Source organism: Hibiscus syriacus, unplaced genomic scaffold (genome assembly GCF_006381635.1).
Source record: "Hibiscus syriacus cultivar Baekdansim isolate YM2019G1 unplaced genomic scaffold, ASM638163v2 tig00110793_pilon, whole genome shotgun sequence".
Lineage (NCBI taxonomy): Eukaryota > Viridiplantae > Streptophyta > Magnoliopsida > Malvales > Malvaceae > Hibiscus > Hibiscus syriacus.
In genome coordinates, this window is record NW_024062864.1 from 182,569 (window position 1) to 204,473 (window position 21,905).

A 21,905-nucleotide genomic window follows, 5' to 3' on the forward strand; every position below is an offset into this window, starting at 1 on the left:
TCCTATAATGATTTAAACATAAATAAATTGTGGATATTTATTTGAACCAATGCACCCAGTGATTGGAGGATGTTTTTTAATAGTTTAAAGGGATTATAAAGTAATAATACTTGTTTAAAAAAAATTAATCTATTAATAAGGTGCATACACCTTACATATATATATAACTACTCAAACTCAGATTTTTTTAAAGAGAATAATATTTATTTTTACCACTAAAATCACTCGATTAATTCACGGTTCAAGGAAGTTAGGTCGTGTGAAATGAGCTTATTAATTAGCTGATAACCTCTCTGGGTTATATTCCCGTTCTTGATAATACAATTAATATACCCGTAAAAACTCCAAAATTATTCCAAATCAAAGATGAATAACAAAGAAATAAAGAAACACCTCCCCCCAACCATTAACTACTATGATTCTTTTCCTGTATCTTCTCCATCAGGACAATCACTGTTGCACTATATATATATATATATATATTATATATTGTTTTGTTGGTTCTCACCACTGATTCTGGGTATTAGAGAACTTCTTTTGTAGCTGAGCCAACAGTGTTTTGTTTTCCTGGTGAAGGAGAAGAGCTTTCTCTCTCAGCCTCTCGTTCGCTTCCATGATGATTTGATTCTCCACGTATAGCTTCAAGTTCTTCATTTGGACATATGTTTTATTACCTACTCCTTTCCTTAACCTTCTCAACCTGTACCATCAAGCACACAACATCCTTGTTAAAAACCAGACAGAGACAAAAACAACGAAGAAGACCAACGAAATCTTAAGTTAACCTGTCGAGTCTTCGAACACGAACGATATGTCGATGCTTGGAAAGATGTCGAGAAGAATTAACCCACATGTTTAAGATCGGAAGGGAAAAAAGGGATTTTGTATATGAAAAAGAAAAGGATGATTTTTGTGCGCACTAAAAGTAGGGTGAAAATACAAGTGTTATATAGCTGGGTAATAATGTTATTAATCTGAAAACAAAGATGAAAAGGGGGAGAGAGAGAGGGGGGGGGGGGAAGGGCTTTCGAAAGTAATGATGGCACAAGGACTCAAATAGAAGAACGAATTGGCAGAGAGAAAGAAGGAAAATATAAAATAAAATTTCGTATTCTGTGTGTATCTTTATGGAATGGATGTACTATTACTAATAAATATGATCGAGTGTGTAAAAGACTCAAGGCAGAGGGTGTCGGGCAGACAGAAAATGACATTTCCTTTCTTCTCCATCTTTTTTGAATTTAGGGAAGTTTCTCCTTCAGTTTCTCTCCATGGATACCCACATTTCGATACTTGGTGATTCGTTGTATTCAAAGCAGGTTGTTGTCGATGCCATCATTGCTGTAGAAAAAACAGGTTGAATATGATCCAATCTTTTTCCTCTTAAAATATTCATTAACGTAATTCACCACTTAATCACAGGGTTCATGCTGCTTGTCAAAGTTTTGATTATAAACAGACAAGTATGAAGTAACTTTTGATGAGTCCTTGCCCTAGCCATACGTTCAATTTCAAAAATAAAATTAAACTACACTTTTTATCTTTATGTAACCATTTTTTAGTTTTAAAAAGTTTAATTTAATTATATTTTTTTAATTAATTTAACGTGATTACAAGGTAATATCTGTTCAAAAGATTTTCAATCATTTGACAATAAAAACTCAAACACTCCTGTGATCTCTAATACATATGAGACCTCTAAATATAACAATCGAGTGAGAAGCTTAACCATGAATGGGGACCAGCAAATCCTAATGCGTAAGTACAACCTAAACAATAAGATTTATAATTAACAAGATCGTTATGGGTGTTGACTGGATCCATAAATTCACTGCACCCATCATCCCTTACGTGTTGGACCGGCTCAGTCAGGTTCACACTAATCCAATTGCTCAAGTACCATTATTATGCTTAATCATTTGTCAACACATCATATTTTATTATTTCTGCTTCATTTACGCGTCTGTATATTATATGCTTGTACTTTAATTACCCAAGTAGTTGGATTAGTTAAGAGTAAAGTAAGTTTTAATCTTATTATAATAGCGTATGGAAAATGAAGGCACATGCAAATTCACATGTAGAAAAGATAATTGGAAGGGCACAGGCGAAAGGGACGGGTAATATGTAATTGCCCTATATTTGGATCTTTTTGTTTGTCTTTTGGATTGGAATTTGTAACACAAGAGGCACCGAATGTTCATAGTTGGCGTTCTATAAGTGTTATTATTATCTTTAAGCTATGCAGTGACTTGTAATGAAGAAACATAGGCTATTGGACCAATTGAAATAGGGAAAGGGAAAAGGAGAAGAGAAATCATAAGGTAAGATTATGAGGGCAGAGCATTGTTGGATGATGGGTTCCCATGCAACCATTGATAGTGGCAAGTGGTGAACAGTGGAGGTTGCTGCTGCTATTCTTCACCATCCTCCATCGATATTCAACCAGAAACCTTGTGGTCCAAATCAACATCCCAATTTTCTCTAAATTTCAAATTAGAAATCTATCAACATTTCTGACTCTTTCGTTACTGAATGCAGCTGTCCCTAGGATTTTTCATCCTCTTTATCATCATTAAACCTAAAAATATGCAATTATAGCTCCTTTGGATATTCACATTTATGTATCGGTTTCATACTTCTTTTGATGATCAGAGCTCTGACTTTAAAGCTTAGCAGTAAAACCCAAAGAAATCAGTCCCTCAGGGCTTCTGCCATGCAAGTCTTCTTTTATTTTTGATTAAAAATGTGGGAAAAGTTCTCAAAATTATTGCCTGGATTAAGAAATCCTGGGATAGAAGGATGGCTGGTTCGCCAACACATAATTATTAATTGTAACTTTTAAGAGAAAACATGTAATACCTAGATTACTCGTTGTAATATAACATTTTTTGTTGTAATAGAAATTGTTACCAATTATATAACTTATTAGGTTGGATTAAATAACATTTTATGTTAAAATTCACCATAATTACCTTGATTAGGCTGCCACACAGCAGAAGTACCCCATCCCGACAGAGCTGAAAAAAGACGGCCCCAATTCATGGGCAGAGCCATAAACCGATTTGACTGATTGAACCGGTTCGGACAAACCGATTCCATTTGAGTTGTGTTAAGAGATTGAAAAAACTAAAATATGTGTAGGCACAGAAGTCTGGCACGAGATCAGGCATATGAAAGCTCCTTCCAGTGATAATACTGAACTCTTAAACCCATGCATACGTATTGAACCTTTAATTAATTATTCAGAAGTGAATTGATCAATATACGCATTTTTTAAATACGTTTTTACTTAAAACACTAAGCATTAAATAATGTACACTAAAATGAATACATACAGACTGGAAACTGAAAAGGAGGTGAAAATGTTCAATATGAACATGGTTTCATACCCATATAGGCATGCCTGCTACCCGAGGGAATCTTCACCTGTAGTTTCGTCGTCATCGTCCATTAGATCGTTATGCTTTTGATCAACATCAGCTTGGTTGCTTCCCTCTGTCTCTGCATCTGACATTGTTCCAGACTTTGCAACTATTTTGTAATTATCTTCCTCGCTGTCAGCACAATCTTCAGTATCCGAGTCAGAGATAGCAGCAAGCACAAATTTCTCCTTTAAATCAGGAGCAACAATCCCAATCATCTCACTCAATGCTTGACGTTCATCGTTAATCCTAGGAGTAACACCCTCAGAAGATGTACTTTGACTCTCAGTTACCAGACCATTAGAACCATGCAAAGCCATGGCACAATCCTTATCATTGTCTCTAATTTTAGGTGATTCATTCTCACCACCGTCAGCTGTCCTGATCGTGTCTCCAGGTTCAGTGTCTTCTGTGGATTTTTTAGTCTCATGAGTTTTATTCGACTGAGAATGTACAGAAGTACCTCGGCAAGTTGTTTGGATCCGTTCATCACTTTCATGTGCATTAGTTTCATACTCAAACTGCATTGTATCTCCACCTAGAGTTTCACACCTGTTCAAATCAATATTTGGTTCAACCTCGATTCCCAAGCTTTCAGTTTCGAGAACACGCTCAGTTCCAATGGTATCTCCTTCTAGAATAGGTGTTGTACAAACACCATCAATGTCAGAACCAAAGACACCTTTAACAGAACGATCAGCACTTGTATATTCTGCCTCCTGCGTGTTTTCACCAACATCTTGACTTCTCATACCACAGTCATGCTTCTCAGTAACACTGGCTTCATCATTAGAACCATTAACTTTCTGAGCTGAAGTAGTGGAGCCTCTCCTTGTGGTACTATTGTCATGATAGCCAGTAGTAGCCTTTTCTCTAACTATGGTTCCATTTAAGTTCTGATTCAGTGGTACATTAAGGTCAATATCAATTGATGTATTCTCATAATTGTCCTCATCTTCCAGAGTTCTCTGCATTGCCTTCAGTTGTTCCTGCTGCTTTGCAAACAGAACGGAGATTTCCTCAGTTGTAGAATAAAATGCTCGTAGCTGTGTCTCTCTGCAAAGAAGCCACATAAACATCACCATGCTCAATTGAGAAAATTCATAAGTATGGGCGGCAGCCATTGAACCTTGGCCTCAATATACAAAAGAATTGAACCTTGTTCACTAAAATGCATACACCAACATTGCAACTAAAAATCAAACATGCTATTGTCATAGAAGTCATACCGAAGCATAATTCTTTCCCTGGCACCTTTTAGCCTCCTTCTCTCGTAATCAAGATCATGCATTGCTGCATTTATTTCAAGCTCAAGGGAAGAAACTTTAGCCCATGCTTCTTCTCGGGCCGCCTGCTACCAACCGTAAAGGAAACTTCAACTTAACAATAGACCAATATCATAAAGATTAAGAACAGAGGTTTGTCGTGCCCTGATTGGTTTATCTATTTATCTGATAAAGGTGAATCTAGATAGGATTAAACAAATCAATTGTAGTGCGTTTAGATAAATAATTTTCATAACACAACATTCATTTTTCATGTTGTACAGCAGAGAGCTAGTGCAAACAATATAAAATCATAGTAAAGTACAAAGAAAAGTATAAATATATACCTTCTCAGTCTCAAGTTCTTTCCTCAATCCTTTCATTTCATGTTCAAGTTCTTCCACTTTCTGCACAAATGCACATTAAATGTCAGATTCAGAATCTATTTGTACATGATTGTATATATAAGCAGGCACAAAAAAAAAGTATACTTTTCTTGCATTTCCTGAGGCCTTCTGTTCTTCACAAACTTGGCTTTCCAGTTGGCGAACTTTATTCTCAGAATTAACCAATTTCTGCCTAGTGTCTTCCTGCAGAAGACGGGATTGAGAAACAATAATTTCAGAGTTTAGATAGAAAACTGGTATCATGTGTTTAACTTCAAAATCAGATGGCCTTGCAGACATTACCAGCTTGGCCACCATATCTTCCAGTTGTGCTGAGCTCTGTCTCAGTGATTCCTAAGATTGGAGATGCATAACAGTTCATTTCTCAATTCTTTAGAAATAAATTGCACATGAAGGATATCTAAGCAAGCACAAGAAGAAAATTATGTACACCTCAAGCTTATTAATTACTTCTTTTTGCTCTGTTTCCCGTTTTAAATAAACATCTGATAGTCGTTGCAGTTCCTCTTGAGCCTCAAGCTGAGCTCTTTGCACTGCAGCCTTTAAATCAGCAGAAGCCTGTTCTCGTTCTTCTCGCCTTTGGTCTCGCTCCTCATCTAACTGAACCTTAAGTTCAGCTATAGATGCCTTCTGACTAAAGCATGAAACTGGGACATTATATCTACAGATCTTTTTGGTACCAGAAATTTGCAAAATTTAATGAAGCCATCATTTCTTACCTCTTCATTCTTTCATTTGCTTCAGTACATGACTGCATGGAAGCACTAAGTCTTTCATTCAGGTCTTCTATAGCATGCTTTTGTTCAGCTGATATCCTATTGACCTCTACAAGCTCTTTTTGCTTAACATCCGACAGAATTTGCAATTCTTTGAGCTGGACAAGGTATGACTTCGCAATTGCTTCTTTTATCTCTTTGATTTCCTGTAGAAATAGATAATAATATATCTGAATCAAAAAAGGAACCAGCTAAGAGCAAGAAAAAGTGACATACGCTTCAATAAATGGCATAAAATTAGAAAGTGATCCATAAAATATTATTAACACTGTGTTGCACATTACTTTTCTCTCTTCAAAGAAGGTCAAGACTATATGAACTGATTTGTAGTAACCAATTGTTAACAACAACTAAATGTACGTGTAACCAAAGTTAGCAATAACCATGTGAAATCAAAGTGGAATTCATCAATAGAAATAAAGTCATTAACAGAAACCATACTATCCAGTAACACAGACACATGGCTAAACCTGTAGAAAGTTGTCAACAATTAGGAAATTTCTCACTAAACCAACTCAATGAACCCAAACATAGACATAAATCAGAAAGGAAAGTTCAGATCCATCAGAAGAGCATACATTTTCATGTCGCTCAATAGTTGTGCGATTTTCATTACGTAATGTATCTATTGTAAGCACCTGATCTTCCAATTGCTTCCTGAGTTCCTGCATTCGCCAACTCACAGGATTATTTATCATGTGACAGAGCTCAATTGTTTGATCAATCAGAAACCGATGAATCCGAAATCAGATACCTTGTTTGACCGCTGAAGACTCCGAAAATCATCAAGAGATATAGGACCCTCAGGAGCACCAATGCCAATACCTTTTAGTCTCTTTTTTTCACAGGTAAGTTCATCCGCATGATCTGGGATGGCCAGAAAACATTGGATGTTCATGAGGGGCAATTTTTTCACATGGTAGTACTTCAGTATGTCTTTCCTCAATAAAACAGGAGAACCATATAAAAGGAAGAAAATGAGTCTAAACCAAGCCATTGATGTGTTATGAACATTACTAGACTTACAGATTTAAACATAAACCTGCTAATTTTTTTGTTATTGTTTGGAAATTTGAAAACAGTCAAGGCAATTATTCCTCGGTGAAGTTTATATCAATTTTACGGAAAACTTGAAGAAAATAAAGAGCTGATAAAAATAAAATGGAATTCAGAACACAAAAGGCAAGAACTTTGAGTATATATACCTGCTTTTCTTTTTGCAGATGCACCTTCTGCTGGGTGAACAGAGCTAAGAACTTCTCGATATACGAATGCAAAAGCAAGTTCTGTAACCAGGAAGATAATTATTGATTTTGCAATGCATCGCAAGCTTCAAATCCCATTTGAAATGAAAGAAACAAAAAATAATCACATCCTAATTATGTGACCTAAGAGGAAACCTCATGAACAATAGAGATATTAGTGGTACCATGTTGTGGAGGAGCAGAAAATGAAATGATGTCTCCATGTTGCATTTTAAATTCAGGACTATTCTTTCTCAACCTCTCCCAGTTAAGATATGTCCCATTTGTACTACAAAAAAGAAGTAAAAAACAATCAGAATTTATAAATACTGTAAACCCAACAAAAGAAATCATAAACAGCGTAGTAACCTCGTATCTTTTAAGAAAACAGATGTAGAACAATTGGACGACTGCTGTGTATCTTCATTGGTCACTCTCTTCCTATATATCTTGCAATGTACCGCGCTTACTGAATTTGAATCAATTCGAAAACTTGTTTCCTTTACTAATCGGCCAATGCAATGCTCATCCGCAGTCAAAAGCATATTCATACCCTAGAGAAAAATGACCCTTCTCATCAGCCTTTCACATACATTGCATATTACAATTTCCACCATGATCGTTTCTTTCAATCTTTTTTTTTCTTTCCCCTAATTCCTTAAGCAATTTTACATTTATGTTCAACCAGTCAAACAATTCAAAACATATGATACAAATAAAAGTTGAAAATATACAAAATAACGGAACGAGAAGGTGTAGGGTTTAAAAAAGAGGGGGGGGAAACCTGCTGGCGTTTGCGGGCATTGTTGGATATAGAGGTGAGAACGCCCCAAACGTTCGGATCGTTGGTCGGGAGAGGCTGAGAGGAGATGTTGGCCGCGGCTGAGACGATGAACTGTTTGGGACTCAACGACACCTTAGAAGGCGGAGAGGTGTCGTTCTTCTTGGGTTGTGACGACGGCGAGTGGGACACAATGTCCTTGGGGCTTGGACTGGGCTTTGAAGAAATTGGAGTCTCTGATTTTTCTTCTTCGTTTGTGGCCATTGGTGAGAGCAGAGAGCCGACTCTGGGTGAGTGAAGGGAGTAAGCAGAACAGGAAAATGGCGGGGATTTTGATGCCCTAACTGCCTTCTTTGGTACACTGGATTAGTCTGATTATGTTGGAAATATCTTACTTGTGACTTTGAACCAATAAGATACTTCCACGTGGTCAATAAATTCGTCTTACTGATAATATCATTTGATTAGCAGCCAAAAGGAAATGGTAGTCGTAGTCGGGGGTCTCGTGTCAAAGGTTACGGTTCTAGAGGCTTAAGAATAACCATTATTCTGGGTTAATTTGTTGTCGATCCTCAAATTATGATTTAAATTTTGAATAGGTTTAAAAATTTTAAATAATTCCTTAAAGTGTTGCCATTATTTATTGAAGCGTGACGATAAATAAAATTTTCATTTCATTGGTAGTTATGGTCCAACCCCTGTATGAACGTGGCGTCGTCGCCGGCGTTGGTAACCGTCAGTTCGAACTTCCCAGCGCTGTTAGTCGCCATTGTGGTGATGGGGTTTTTCGTGGTCTTCAAAGTCCCCTTGGGTTTGTAATCCGGCGTAGTGTGATACTCCAGAAGCGAGACTTGTTTGGCACTGGTGAGCTTGTTCAGATCAGGGGCACCTTCAGCTTTGAATGCTTCATCATAGGGCACTCGCAGACTCATAAGTCTTGAGCACGCCACTACTTGCAAGCAAACTAGCAAAAGTTTTACAGCCGACTTTCTCAAGCAAACCGGTAATATTGACGCTAGAAGCCGACGGGGCCGGAGCGGATAAGATACCCGGAGCACTGATCTCAAGGATGGAGATACTATATGGAATCTGCTTAACAGACTTTGTGTAAGACGAATCGAGTTTGCAGCCGGGAATGGAGGAGCCGAAACCAACTTTCCCACCCCGGAGATCGGTAATGTTGACAAAGCCAAGGTTTCCGGGGGCGTTTCCGGTGGTTTGATAAAGCGTGGTAGTGAGGGTAGTGCCTTTGGAGATTTTGTGGAGCTTTTGGCGGGTCGTAGTAATCTAGAAGAACGTGGAGGCTAAGGATGTTTTTGATGACAGACAAGGGGTGTTTGGCTGTGAGAGCCGACATAGCTCCATTGTTGAGGACAAGACAAGTAATTGTCTCTCTGGTGTTGATTTGATCGGCGAGTTTTGTTTGGGAGAGGAAACTGTTGTAAGAGGAGTAATCTGGGAAACCTTCGAGAATGGCTGTTATATTGTGGGTATCGACTGAAACAACAACTAAAGACAGAATGAAGAGGGTGAAGTTGAGCGGGTGAAATGCGGGATGCGGTAGCCTAATATAGATAATATTATTATTTTTTAATATTTTTGATAAAAAAATTATCAAAAAAATTATTATTTTTACTGAAAATATTATTATTAGACATTTTAATAGATCTGTTAATATATGGAATAAAGTATTATCTAAAATATTATTTTTTTCTTCTATAAATATTAATATTGACACTTTATAGAAAATATTAAAAAAATATTAATATTTTAGGTAAAACAATAATATTTTAAGTAATTTTTTATTAAAAATATTTAAAATAATAATAATATTTTCAATAGTAATATTAATAATTCCCGAAATGCGGCGGCCATCTTTCGGAGCTTAGTCAGTGTAGAGAAGAGAGCTAAATAGGAAGGACTTGGGGAGGTTAGGGCTTTAATCCGTAGACCATTAAAGGATACAGAGATTGACGTTTTATTTTGTTGGGTAAAGTACATAAATCGTTCCTTGATTATATGGAGTTATTTCGTTGAGTTTATTGACTATTAAAAATTTTAAAACGGTCACACGATTATTCATTATATTTTAAACTCGTTTTTTTTAGTTAAAAATTAACGGTCATCTGAACTAGATGTTAATATACTGATTGGGATATGATAGTCGTTTGAGATTATGAAATTATATTTTATCATATCTCATTCAATAGGTTAATGTCTAACTTAGGTTGTCATTAATTTTTTATCGAAAAAATACGAGTTTTGAACATAATAAATAGTCATGTGATCATTTAATAACTTTTGATAATTGAGGGACTCAACAAAGTAACTCTATATAGTTGAGGTACTCAACAAAATAATGATAATTTCTTTTGTCATTTAGAACAATCAATAGTCAATTGAGACATTTCAAAACGTGTTATAAAGATAATTGAATGGAAATTATTTCACAAGAAAATCTCCTCTAAAAATATCTTTATAAGTTAATTGACACTTCGATCTTGAAAACTAATTTTAATAGTTTATTCATAGTATATTAATTTATTTCTCATATCAAAGAGGCATGAGTAAATAATTTAGTATTAAAGGGTGTTTTTTAATTAAACATAATTTTTTTTGTAATTTAGTAAAAGATGCACAATGACCTATAAAGATCTAAAGGATAAACAATGAGTACACGACCTCTAATCTAAGCCAAGGCCAAAATCACCAACCCTAAAATGAAACAAAGTCCAGTACGGGATCCCCAAATCAGAAGCCTAAGCCCAATGACAACACTAAATCACACATATAAACGACACGTCAGACATTTACTTGGTGGCACTGTCAACTGCTCACCCGTCACAGCTGACATGCAAAATCGGGCCCCACTTTCCCTTTACTTAAGGTAGGACCCGCCATAACTTAATCCTGTGACGTGTCCTTCTATGCCCATCGATTGTGCCGGGTAAATTAATCCGACAATGCGCGTGGCAAACAACTGATCACTTTGTCATCGCCCTCAACAACATCACTCTTTCACCCTTTCATTGGAACGTCCATTTCAAACGCCAATTTTGAGGCGTGAGCTTCACCCTTTTCATGAAGCATGTAAACAAAAAAATGACGATGAACAAAAAAAAATGGAAATTTTGCCTGCAGTGACTGCGAAAGGCTGATATTGTCAGAATCCTGACACGCGTTTTAACGTCGACTTTATGTCACACTCGTCGCTGCCTGCCTTTCGTAGAACCGGTATTGATCATGTTTTTAAGTTCAAGTTTCATCTTTTGAAAATATTCAAACCATTTTTTAATCTTTGTTTTTGTTTTTGTCCTCAATGGATTTCCAGCCGGTTCAAAGCCGAGTTCACCCAGGTTCTGTTATTCTTTCTGTATATATATATACATATATAGCGTGTGTGACTGGTTAATTAATTTTATGTTGTTGATTTTAGGTGGTGGTGGGAGTGGGACCCAAGAATTGTTGGAGGGGAAGAGAAGGACGGTGAAGATGGAAGAGGAGGAAGGATCACCGTCGATAAAGTTGGGACTGGGGATTGATAGGAAAACGTCGAAAGTGACACCCGTGAGGAAACACGGGAAGTGTGTGTTTACGACAACTCAGTTGCACGAGCTGCGATTGCAAACGCTCATCTTCAAATACATAGCGGGTGGAATCCAAGTTCCCGTTAGCCTTGTTTTATCCATTTGGAAAAGCGTCGCCTTCTCCGTTGGCGTCTATCAACGGTATCCCAGCTGTAAGCTCTATCCTTTTTTAACTTTTCTCTTGCCCAGATTCATTCTCCCGCCGCCCCCCCCCCCCCACTCTTTTGATTTTGTTTTCTGTTTTCATTTTGCTTCATGAATTCGTCAGAGAAATTTTCATGCAGATCTTTTTTTTCCTTTTCATTTCCCCATTTTTTATTGGTAAGAACTAAGATGTAAAAGGGTAATAGTGTTAATTTTTTTTATCTGTTAGTTATTGTTGTTTGAGCAGAGCAGTATCTTGCAATTTAATTTGTTTGGGGAGCTGTATAGTTTTCCTTCTAATGAAATGATTTGGTTTCGGTAATGTGAAATTTTACACGAGGAATGCAAATTACTTTTTGTTTGTTTTCAGTTGGAGTGAGTCCTCAAGCATTTGATTATCGGAACATGGTGGATCCCGAGCCAGGGAGGTGTCGAAGAACGGACGGGAAGAAATGGCGGTGCAGTAAGGATGTCATCCCTTATCAGAAGTATTGTTTGCAGCACATGCATAGGGGCTGTCGGCGTTCAAGAAAGCCTGTGGAAACTACTTCTCAAACTGCTTTGCCCGACTTGACATCGTCGGGAATTTCGATCAAATTATCGAAAAACTCGAAGAATCATTCAGCACCTGTATGTTCTCAATACATGAACCAATCTTCCTGTAATACCAGCTCAAGCCATGAGACCCCCGATATCGCTGCTATAGGGAGCGACAATATATGTAGCAACCGAAAATATGTTACCGCCAATGCCTCAACTAGTACCATCACTGCAACCAAGAAAACAGGCGAAAATGATTCCAAAAGGATCAAAAGCGAGCAATATGAAGAGAAACCCTCTGTTAGTGACGGTACTACCATCAATAGAAGTTGCAAGTGTGTAAACAAAGTAACCGTTGCTCATAACATATCTCCGACTGTCGGCTTTTCTCCAAAAAGCGTTCTTCAAGGTAGCACAGTACATTCCTGTAACGTGATTCCTACTGCTACTCCATCGCCACTCCATTTGAGAACCTTCCTATCCCTGCCTGTTTTGGTTGTTGATACAAATATGCTATACATCATTCAATATATAGGCCTTTTGAATTTGGTTATACTGCATGGGTTCATGGTCTTATCTTGTAGGAATCATTTGAATAGTCTGTATTGTTTGTTAGTCTGAAAGATCTATTCGAAGGTTCTTTTTTATTAAGATGAATCCTTTCGTGTTATTCCATCTTCTTCACTGTATCATTTTAGTTTTAGTAGCTTATGCTTGCAACGTACTTGCTGAAAATGCTGGGATGATGATGATGTTCATTTTTGTGTTGTTATGCATAGCATTGTCATTTTAGTTTTAGTAGTTAAAAATGACTTTTCCATGTGATATTTTTCAGTGCTAGGCAACAGCAGTTCCCGTGTCTACAAAAACAAAATAGAAGTTGAACCGGGGAGGTGTAGAAGAACAGATGGGAAAAGATGGCGGTGCAGCAGGGACGTTGTTCCTGATCAAAAAATATTGTGTGCGGCACATGCACAGAGGCGCTAGAAAGCACGCCGAGGTTCTGCAGCCTGTTGCCGTTCCCACAAACGGTGATTCTCGACCTAGTGGATTAACAATAGCCAACAAAGCAACATGTCCAGCCCCGAGCACCAGTTTGTCTATCTCGATTCCAAGTCATCTGCCTACTACACTAGACGAAAAGAGCATGAGCAGCAGCAGTGAGACTACCATCAGCGACACAACTGTTACGGTATTTGATAATGGTAAATTCTCCTGATGTGATCTTCATGTTACCCTTTTAGAGTTGTGGATCCAACTTTTATGACACCAACTTGAGGTGTTTCTTCCGATGTACAAACTGGAACCTCTTGTTTGATGAGATATCAGTGGACAATAGTTTGAGTTAAAATTTTTGTTAAGGTTAAAGTGGGTGCCTTTTGTTTCTTCCAATGGTCTTGTAATTAGTTTGGTGATATTACTACAAATGTCCGATGCGTCTCCATCTTCCCTCAAGTGCATTATCGGTTTTTGTCTGTCATCTGAAACTTGAGTCGTTTCTCGACAACATATCGAGTAATGTCTCGATGACATACATCTTAATTCCGAGTCATTTCTCGATGACGAAATACTTGTGAATTCCGATATTATCGGTTCTGTACCTTTTCTCCAATATATCTCAGATAGACTAAGTACATTTATACTTGACAAATGACATCGTTTGTGGACAGATGCGAGAAGCATGTTAAATAAGAAGGCCAGTCAAAATGGGGTTATCCATACTCATGAAAAGGATAGGGCACGTGTAGCCCAAAGGCCCAACCTACTATAAAATGAGAGCTATACCCTCCTTCCCAAATTGAAATATTTATATTTAAATTACGCTTTTTTCTTAAAAAATTATCAAGCTTGGAGGTTATACTCGACGGTTAATTTAGAAAAATAATATAAAAATAAATAATATATATGTAAGAAACTTATTTAAGGAATTATGATATTTTTATTAAAATTATTTTTAGATTTTGATGATTTTAATAAAATTATACTTAATTATTATAAATAAAAAGAGTTAGGAAGTTAAAATCAATCACAATTCTCGGCGTCTTTGACTTCTATTTACACTAGACTTCACATTGATAAGAATTAAAATGAAAGAGAAATAGCAAGGACCAATTTCAAAACTAGAAATTTTTTGCTAACTTTATCTAAATAGAAACACACATTATAACAAATAAAAAATAGATTCAGCGGCCGACAACTATGGGTATGTGTGGATCTTAACCCCAATCATTCAGTGAGAAAAAAATATTAAGTTTATACTTAAGGTAAATGATCCCGACTATAGGATGTTATTTTGTTGAGTCATTCGATTATTTAGAAAATAGTCTCCGATCATAGGACGATGTTTTATTGAGTTTTCCGACTACTAAAAGTAATAAAATAGTCACATGATTATCTATATGTTCCAAAATCGTCATTTTTTAAAAAAAATTAGCGGTCGCCTGAGCTGGACGTTAACTTGTCGATTGAGATATGATAAAATATGATCTCATAACTGTTTGAGTTGTATTTTTTGGATCGACTAGCCGTTTATATTATGTCGTCGAGTCAGTGCTTGAAAACAATGGTGGTGCCAGTAGACATATTTAAAATATGATTTTATCATATCTCAGTCAGTATGTTAATGTCTAACTCGAAAGGTCGTCAATTTCTTAACGGAAAAGAAAAAGCTTATAACATATGAATAGCCGAATTACCATTCTATAACTTCTAATAGTCGAGGGACTCAACAAAACAACACTATAGAGTTGAGGATCATTTTGTAACTTTTAATAATCGGTGACTCAACAAAATAACACTATATAAATAAAGTATCAGTTTGTAACTTTTAATACTCGAACAAAATAATACCTATAATCAAAGACCATTTGTATACTTTGCCCTATATTTAAGTACTTATATATTCAACTGATGTGTGATTTTATGAATGCTAAATATGTTGATAATACAAGTAGTAAATGAATCATTAAAAATATTCAGACTCTTTCATTCTTCTTCAAACATATTCAAATACAATTATAAAAGTATTATCTTTAAATACATAAAAAAAACAAATAAAACACTTATCCAAAAATTGGAGCTTTAATTTAAGATTTACTCATAAATTTCTTTTAATAATAAAAAAAAATAGAGGATAGTGACTTCTTGTTGGAACGAAGCATAGCTTCGTCCCTGGTGGCGGAATAAGAAAATTTATATTGTATTGATTATTTTTAAAACAAGGTTAATTTTTTTAATATTTTTATATAAAAAAAGGTAAATTACGTTGGTGCTCATTCTACTTTTAAAGTACTTTCACTTTGATCACCTAAATTAAAAAAACTTTCATTAAAATCATTATAGTTAATAAAAATTTTCATTTCCGTCATCAGACCATTAAGCCATCCATTACTTATCCTTGAACTTGTGGTTTTGAGATATATATTTATTATGAAAATAAATATTAAGTACATATTGACGGAAGAATGATAAACCAAAAAGATTATATCATATAAATTCACGTTCTTTGTTTTTCTGATAATTTTTCTTTATTGGTAACTTTAAAAAATGAAGTAAATAAATAATAAATTAGCGATTAACATAAAATATTTATTCCTTTATAGTACGAGAGTTGGAATGAACATTTAAATAATTTACCTAATAGTATTTCTCTTAATCATTATTGGTGTCGAGTCTTTATCGTTAATTTTTCTTAAATTATTTTCCTAGTGATTTGTTTTCTTACAAGAAGGACAAAAATCAGCAACACCAATCCCTGGTAGTTCATAAAAAAACGAAAAGAAGAAGTAATCATAGTTAAAATAATTACAAGTAGATGTTTTCTTAAAAGAAAAAAAAAACACAAGTAGAGAGTTGTCGTAAATGACCTAATAGTCACGTATTAACTGTACATGCATTATTCAAGATTATCATACAAGCATATTGACGTCAAATACGTTTCACATGATATAAATATAAAACCTAAAACCATGGACAACAACTTGTTGGGTTTGTCGTGATCCTAAAATAAATGAATATTCGAACAAAAGAATTAGGTTATGTAATATGTATATAAGTATATGTCTGATAATTATAGGTTTCAAAGTAATTTTATTAAAAGAAATATGGATTTTCTGACTATTATCTTCTCGTCGACAGCTTTTCCGTTCTTGTTTGTGTTCCTAATTCTATCCATTTTTGTTGTCAAAATCTTCACCGGAAAATCCATTAATGATCCAAAATACGCTCGTGTTTTCAACATGCTGTTTTACTTCGACCATCTCTACGATCACCAGACTCAAGTTGACAACTATGGAGTCGATAATTAAAGTCGGGTTCGGAGTAGATTTGAATTGCATGAGTTTGTCAAGCAAGAAAGATGAAGGGACGACATTTATGAAAGCTTTCGATGATATGCAACTGAGTCGGTGTACTTCCGTTATGTTGATCCTTTGTGGAAGCTGAAAAGGTTTCTCAACATCGGTTCCGAAGCTTCCCTCAAGAACAACATCAAAATCATTGATGATTTTATTTATAATGTTCTAAGAACCAAGAAGAAACAACTAGCATTGAAACCAGATATCGTGAGTCATACTTTTTTTCTCTAAATTTACTTTTAAAAGCCAATGTTTATGCTGTGTGTTGCTAAATGTTCTTGTTTACTTGTTGGTGGTGAGTTTAAGAATGTCAAAGATGACAAACTTTCAAGGTTTTTAGCAGAGAAGGAGAAGAATACAGAAACGATGAATGAAAAATATCTAAGGGACATGATTTTTAGTTTCATGATTGCTGGTAAAGATACCACCACCAATGCTTTGTGCTGGTTCTTTTACATGTGCGCAAGAACCCATCGGTACAAGAAAAAGTTGCACAAGAAGTGATGGACGTCACCTGTGGCGGTGGCGACGGAGAAACTTGTGTTAACGACGACGATTTCTTAGCAACAATAACCGATGAAACTCTTCAGAAGATGCAATATCTTCATGCAGCATTGACCGAGAACATAAGATTGTACCCCGTAACACCAATGGTAATTAAACCTAGTCTGTCTCACCATGTGTGTATCTAAATCAGGTCACTTTCAAAGCATAATATTGTTATAATATTGTGTTTACAAGGATGGAAGGTGTGCAATGGAGGATGATATTTTACCAGATGGGCACAAAATCAATTAAGGAGAAGAGGTTTCGTACATGGCTTACTCCATGGGTAGAATGACTTACATTTGGGGTGAAGATGCTGAGATTTTTTGACCCGAAAGATGGCTTAAAAAGGGAGTTTTTCAACCCGAATCGCCATTCAAATTCATAACATTCCATGTACGTTTGAATCCCATCTTCTTTACTTAATACATTATTACATTTATGCTTCAAATTCTAAGATTTGGGGTTTTACAGGCGGGTCCTTGTATTTGTTTAGGCAAAGAATTTGCCTACAGACAAATGAAGATATTCTCCATCGCAATTCTTCGTTGCTTTCGCTTCAAACTAGCAGATGATAAGAAAGATGCTATTTACAAAGTAATATTCACTCTTCATATGAAAGGAGGCCTTCATCTTCGTGCTATTCCCTGGACAACTCCACCAGTTTCAAGATTTGCTTGAAAAATGTCCAAATATAAATTTATTTTCCTGGTTTATATATCGAGCATAAGAACTGGATATATTCTATAAATACGAATTTGGGTCATCTATGTATTGTTTGAAGATCTCAAAAATAATACACTTCCATCCATACCTAAACTTTAGTTACGATGCACATGATTGTTATCATTAGAAATCTCATATTCGAACATGACGATTGAGGGATATTTGAATGTTCATTGTCAAATAATTAAAATTTTCTAACATATACTACCTTATAATCGCTTTAGATTAATAAACAAAAACTTAAGCCAAAATTGATAAGCATCCAAATACGGCAGCTAAGAGCTTAGATAATGAACGTCCAAGATTTATAAATGATATGAAAATTATTATTTAAATTTAAATTAAATATTATGATTCTCTAAATATATATGCTTTAAAAAAAGTGAATTTGAAATTTAATGTTAGATAACTGAACCTGCTAAAGATTAAATGGCCAATTTTAGAATAAGTTCAAAGAAAGCATATTCTCTTTTTTATAATTTAGTATTGAATTTGATTATATAATTCACATAAATAACGCAAATTCAAATATTAAATAATTAATTGTATCATCTGTGTCCGCTCTGAATCCATGATATATTTTAATATCTAAATCTGTAAAAAAAATGGACCAAATATCCTCAAATATATGAATTTACAATTCAAACTATCATTCCTATCATCCCAATCTGTAAAAACTCAAATATGCAAAACTATTCTTAATATAAATATATTTTAACTTCATGCCATAATTTTTTAGCCCCGCAAATCTACATGCAAAAATAACTTGTTTCTGGTTTTCTATTTGTGTGCAGGGTGATTATATGCCAAGGGATTTATTAACTGAAGGAATTTTCACAGTCGATGGGAATAAAATGGCGTCAATAGTGGAAGGTATCAAGCTATGAGTTCTCAAGAAAGGTCCTGAGAGATTTCAGCAGTGTTTCTTTCGGGAAAATGTGGCACAACTTGCAGCTATAGTCTCCGAGGCAGCAAATTCCAACGAGACAACGTATATTCCAGTAAGGAACCTAGCGGGCAAGATCAACACGAATTCTGGGCAATATATGAAATGAATCTGAAGCATTTGCGGGACAAATGTGGAAGGCGAAGAGTTTGCAGCTTTTTCTGATGATTCGAGTGCTTAAATCCTTTTTCGATATCTTCTGGAAGATGAAGAAATTTCTGAATATTGGATCTGAAGCTGCGCTAAAGAGAAGTGTGAAAGAGGTTGATAATTTTGTGTATAAGCTGATCCATAACAAGATGGAGCAATTGCACGACTCGAAGGCGATCTTGCAGTTAGTGAAATAGAGATGCTTAAAGCTTTTATATGAGCAGTTGAATTAGAATTTTGAGATAATCGTATTCTATGGGATTATGCAGATGAAAAAAAAGGAAGAAATTTTAACTAGGTTTCTCCAAGTGACGTCCGATCCAACATAATTGCGAGATATAGCTCTTAACTACATAATTGCTGGCAAGGACACAACAGCAACCTCTCTGTCGTGGTTTATATACATGCTTTGCAAACATACTGAAGTTCAAGAAAAAAGTTGCTGCACAAGTGAAGGAAGCTACTAAATAGACGGAGGTTAAAGATGGGGAGTACAGACTGGAGAGATGGCTGGACAAGAATGGCATGTTCCGATCCAAAAGCCCTTTCAAGTTTATAGCTTTCCAGGTACGCAACAATATGCATTTGGGCACTTTACAACTCGTTTTATGCTTTGATCACCTTTCTGGATCTCAGATTGTTTCTCTGGTGTGATTTCAGGACTGAAGTGAAAAAACTGACCTTTGTTTTCCGTTGATTAACAGGCAGGGCCTAGAATTTGTCTGGGTAAAGAGTTTGCTTATAGGCAGATGAAGATCTTCTCAGCTGTTCTTCTCCGCTGCTTTGTGTTTAAGTGATGGAAACAGAGCAGTCACATACAGGGCAATGATCAAACTGCATAAAGGGACCCTTCACGTTCGTGCATTTCACTGATGCGCGACTTAAAAACCTGGTATTTACTGCTTATTTGACCAAGGGTTCCTTAGTTGGCTCGGTTCATTGTAACCGACAAGTGCACATTTTACTTTGAAAATTGATGTAACGGACAACTGCATATTTTAACTTTTTACTTGCAGTTCCTAACAGAATATTCCAACAAATTCAAAATCCCAGTGGCCTTCTACCAGGGCCTTTAGCAACTTAATTCAATTATACACACACATATAATATAAAACGAGAAATAACTGCCATATGTATGTTAAGAATTAAATATGGGATATCTTTTACTATGATTCAAGAAAATCAAGGACATCAATTATCTCTAACAAAATTGAGCCAAGGCACAACAACAGGGTGATCACTCGTACAAGTGAACAGCATATAGTTAAGCAGGCTGAAACAACTAGACAATGTCAAGGGATGCATACACTGGAAGTAGAAATAGTGTTGAATTGAATATCATGTGGTCACTGGAGGTAGTTGAGGTGCCCCTGGTCTCGAGCTCCATCCTTTGCGACTCCTGTAGGCCTCAATAGCATCTAACCTAAGCCTCTCCTTGGAAGCATCGAGTAAGTTCTTTGATCCCTGCAAAAGTAGAAACTCCGAGTTAGGACAAGAAAAAATCATTAGTATTAATATAATAGCAAAGGATAAAGATTACCTTGGGTACTGTAACCAACTTCGGCGGAGCATCGACCACATCTCCGAATTTTACATTCTCTCTTCCAGGAAAATCTAGATTCTCTTCTGTTCTAGCATTCTTATGCTTTTTCTTCTTTGCTTCAAAATACCTATACAAGGATCAAACTCTTGTAAGTTACAAGTAATCTAGCCTGCAAAAAGCATTTAAAATTTTTAATTAAAAAAAACATATACACAATTCAGTAGATCATATATCAAGTACAATGTGGGATAATACTAGTGTAATTTCTAGACTGAAGTCCAAGTTTAAGTTCTATTGTAATTTCTATCGCCAATTACGCAAGGAAAATACAAGGAAATGTTACTTTTTCTTGCGCTCCTTCCGTTTGGAGCTGCCGCTTAACCTATCCACAGTCGTTTCAAACCGGAGATCGGTTACTTGATTACTCTTCCTTTTCTTGTTTTTCTTTCCAACTTTTTCACTCCGCATCGTATCTTCCTCGCACTCTAAATCTCGAGATTTCTTGAAATTCTTATCATTACTTCCATCTTTGATCTCATTAGCTTTTAACTTAATTCCATTCACCGCTTGTTTTTTCTGTATAATAAAAATTACAGCAGATAAATTTTAATCTCAACCGACTTGAGCTTAAAACGAAACACATAATCAGCCAATTCAAATGATAAATTTTACCTTTTTTTCAGCATCCCCTTCTGCTGGTTTGTGTTCACCTAGAAAAAGGAAAGAAGATGAAGATGTTAAGAGGTGGAAGGGAAGGGAAGGGAAGGAAATAAATTAATAAAGAAAGGAAAGGAGATGAGAGGAACCGTGGAGAGAGTCGGTGGTGAAGGACATGATTTGGCGGAGTTTAGAAGGTATAGCCTCGACTTGTGAGGGATCAGGCGGCGGCGGAAGCCTGGCTGGACCACCATGAGCAGCTCTATAATTCTTCTCTCTCCTCCTCCTCCCTTTGCCTCCCATGTTAGTTAGGGTTTTTCTCTTTTGACGGAACCCTAGCCCCTCCGTATCCTTTGAAGTAAAGAGGATGTAAACTTTGGGCTTATTAATAAAATTGGCCCTTAAACTTTATATTTTTCGCATTTGTACACCAACAAAATCATCTTTTTTTTTTAATAAAAAGTGATTTCTACATTATCATTTTTATCCTTATTTTACTAAACAATCCAGTGAAGAAAATATAGTTTAAACATCCATTCTATTACCGAACCTAAGTATTTTAATTAGCTAACAATTAAGATATTTTTAATAATATTAATAAAAAGTTTAATTTGAATATTAGTTTTGATATAAAGTTTAATTTAAAGACTAGTTTCGAATTATTCATATTTTGGTCACTCCACCTAATATATATTTCATCATTAAATTTGCAGATGCTTCAAAGGAACGCCATTAAATATAGGTGGGAAACATCTGAAATGGTTTCAGACAAAAGAGCATACGAGCATCAGAAGCCAGCTCTCTCTTCATATG

At 35.6% G+C, this 21,905-nt stretch overlaps 3 protein-coding genes, 1 long non-coding RNA gene and 2 pseudogenes across 7 annotated transcripts; 2 read left to right on the top strand and 4 right to left on the bottom strand.

Annotated features, from left to right (window-relative positions):
* Positions 1-518: 518 nt before the first annotated feature.
* On the bottom strand, positions 519-896 carry LOC120141042. The gene is made up of 2 exons (XR_005517754.1): positions 786-896; positions 519-700 (listed from the first exon to the last, which is right to left on the bottom strand). It is a non-coding gene; the product is annotated as an uncharacterized LOC120141042 (long non-coding RNA).
* A 2,424-nt stretch (positions 897-3,320) lies between these two features.
* Positions 3,321-8,282, bottom strand: LOC120141111 (early endosome antigen 1). 4 transcript variants are annotated; one of them, XM_039156052.1, is made up of 14 exons: positions 8,115-8,281; positions 7,902-8,081; positions 7,487-7,671; positions 7,303-7,406; positions 7,079-7,159; positions 6,628-6,740; positions 6,452-6,538; positions 5,817-6,019; positions 5,530-5,731; positions 5,380-5,430; positions 5,182-5,280; positions 5,038-5,097; positions 4,655-4,779; positions 3,321-4,481 (listed from the first exon to the last, which is right to left on the bottom strand). In XM_039156052.1, exons 1-14 carry the CDS (start codon positions 8,160-8,162, stop codon positions 3,410-3,412), a joined length of 2,610 nt encoding a protein of 869 aa, XP_039011983.1. In that variant the 5' UTR covers positions 8,163-8,281; the 3' UTR covers positions 3,321-3,409. The 4 variants fall into 4 exon arrangements, with proteins under 4 accessions (XP_039011983.1, XP_039011982.1, XP_039011980.1 ...); XM_039156051.1 differs by having other exon boundaries at positions 6,628-6,735; positions 7,083-7,159; positions 7,902-8,282; XM_039156049.1 differs by having other exon boundaries at positions 7,902-8,282.
* Positions 8,283-8,582: 300 nt separating this feature from the next.
* LOC120141119 lies at positions 8,583-10,799 on the bottom strand (annotated as a pseudogene).
* A 35-nt stretch (positions 10,800-10,834) lies between these two features.
* On the top strand, positions 10,835-13,388 carry LOC120141054 (growth-regulating factor 9-like). Its single transcript, XM_039155998.1, is given in 5 exon segments — positions 10,835-11,254; positions 11,335-11,637; positions 12,000-12,578; positions 13,005-13,120; positions 13,122-13,388. Coding segments are annotated over 5 exon segments (1,302 nt in total). The 5' UTR covers positions 10,835-11,217.
* A 2,863-nt stretch (positions 13,389-16,251) lies between these two features.
* On the top strand, positions 16,252-17,304 carry LOC120141056 (annotated as a pseudogene).
* A 2,713-nt stretch (positions 17,305-20,017) lies between these two features.
* On the bottom strand, positions 20,018-21,453 carry LOC120141057. Its single transcript, XM_039156000.1, has 5 exons — positions 21,242-21,453; positions 21,108-21,145; positions 20,779-21,011; positions 20,433-20,562; positions 20,018-20,356 (listed from the first exon to the last, which is right to left on the bottom strand). The coding sequence occupies exons 1-5, from the start codon at positions 21,393-21,395 to the stop codon at positions 20,231-20,233; spliced, it is 681 nt and encodes a 226-aa protein (XP_039011931.1). The 5' UTR covers positions 21,396-21,453; the 3' UTR covers positions 20,018-20,230.
* Between the last annotated feature and the right edge of the window lie 452 nt (positions 21,454-21,905).

Excerpts from the sequence above, each read along its gene's own strand:
- LOC120141111 (XM_039156049.1), bottom strand. The coding sequence starts at position 8,162 with ATGGCCACAAACGAAGAAGAAAAATCAGAGACTCCAATTTCTTCAAAG. Across the intron at positions 7,407-7,486 it reads GTTTTCTTAAAAGATACGAG|TACAAATGGGACATATCTTA; the intron begins GTTACTACGCTG and ends TCTTTTTTGTAG. Across the intron at positions 6,539-6,627 it reads GTCTTCAGCGGTCAAACAAG|GAACTCAGGAAGCAATTGGA; the intron begins GTATCTGATTTC and ends TGGCGAATGCAG.
- LOC120141057 (XM_039156000.1), bottom strand. The coding sequence starts at position 21,395 with ATGGGAGGCAAAGGGAGGAGGAGGAGAGAGAAGAATTATAGAGCTGCT. Across the intron at positions 21,012-21,107 it reads AAGGGGATGCTGAAAAAAAG|AAAAAACAAGCGGTGAATGG; the intron begins GTAAAATTTATC and ends TTTATTATACAG. Across the intron at positions 20,563-20,778 it reads CGGAAGGAGCGCAAGAAAAA|GTATTTTGAAGCAAAGAAGA; the intron begins GTAACATTTCCT and ends ATCCTTGTATAG.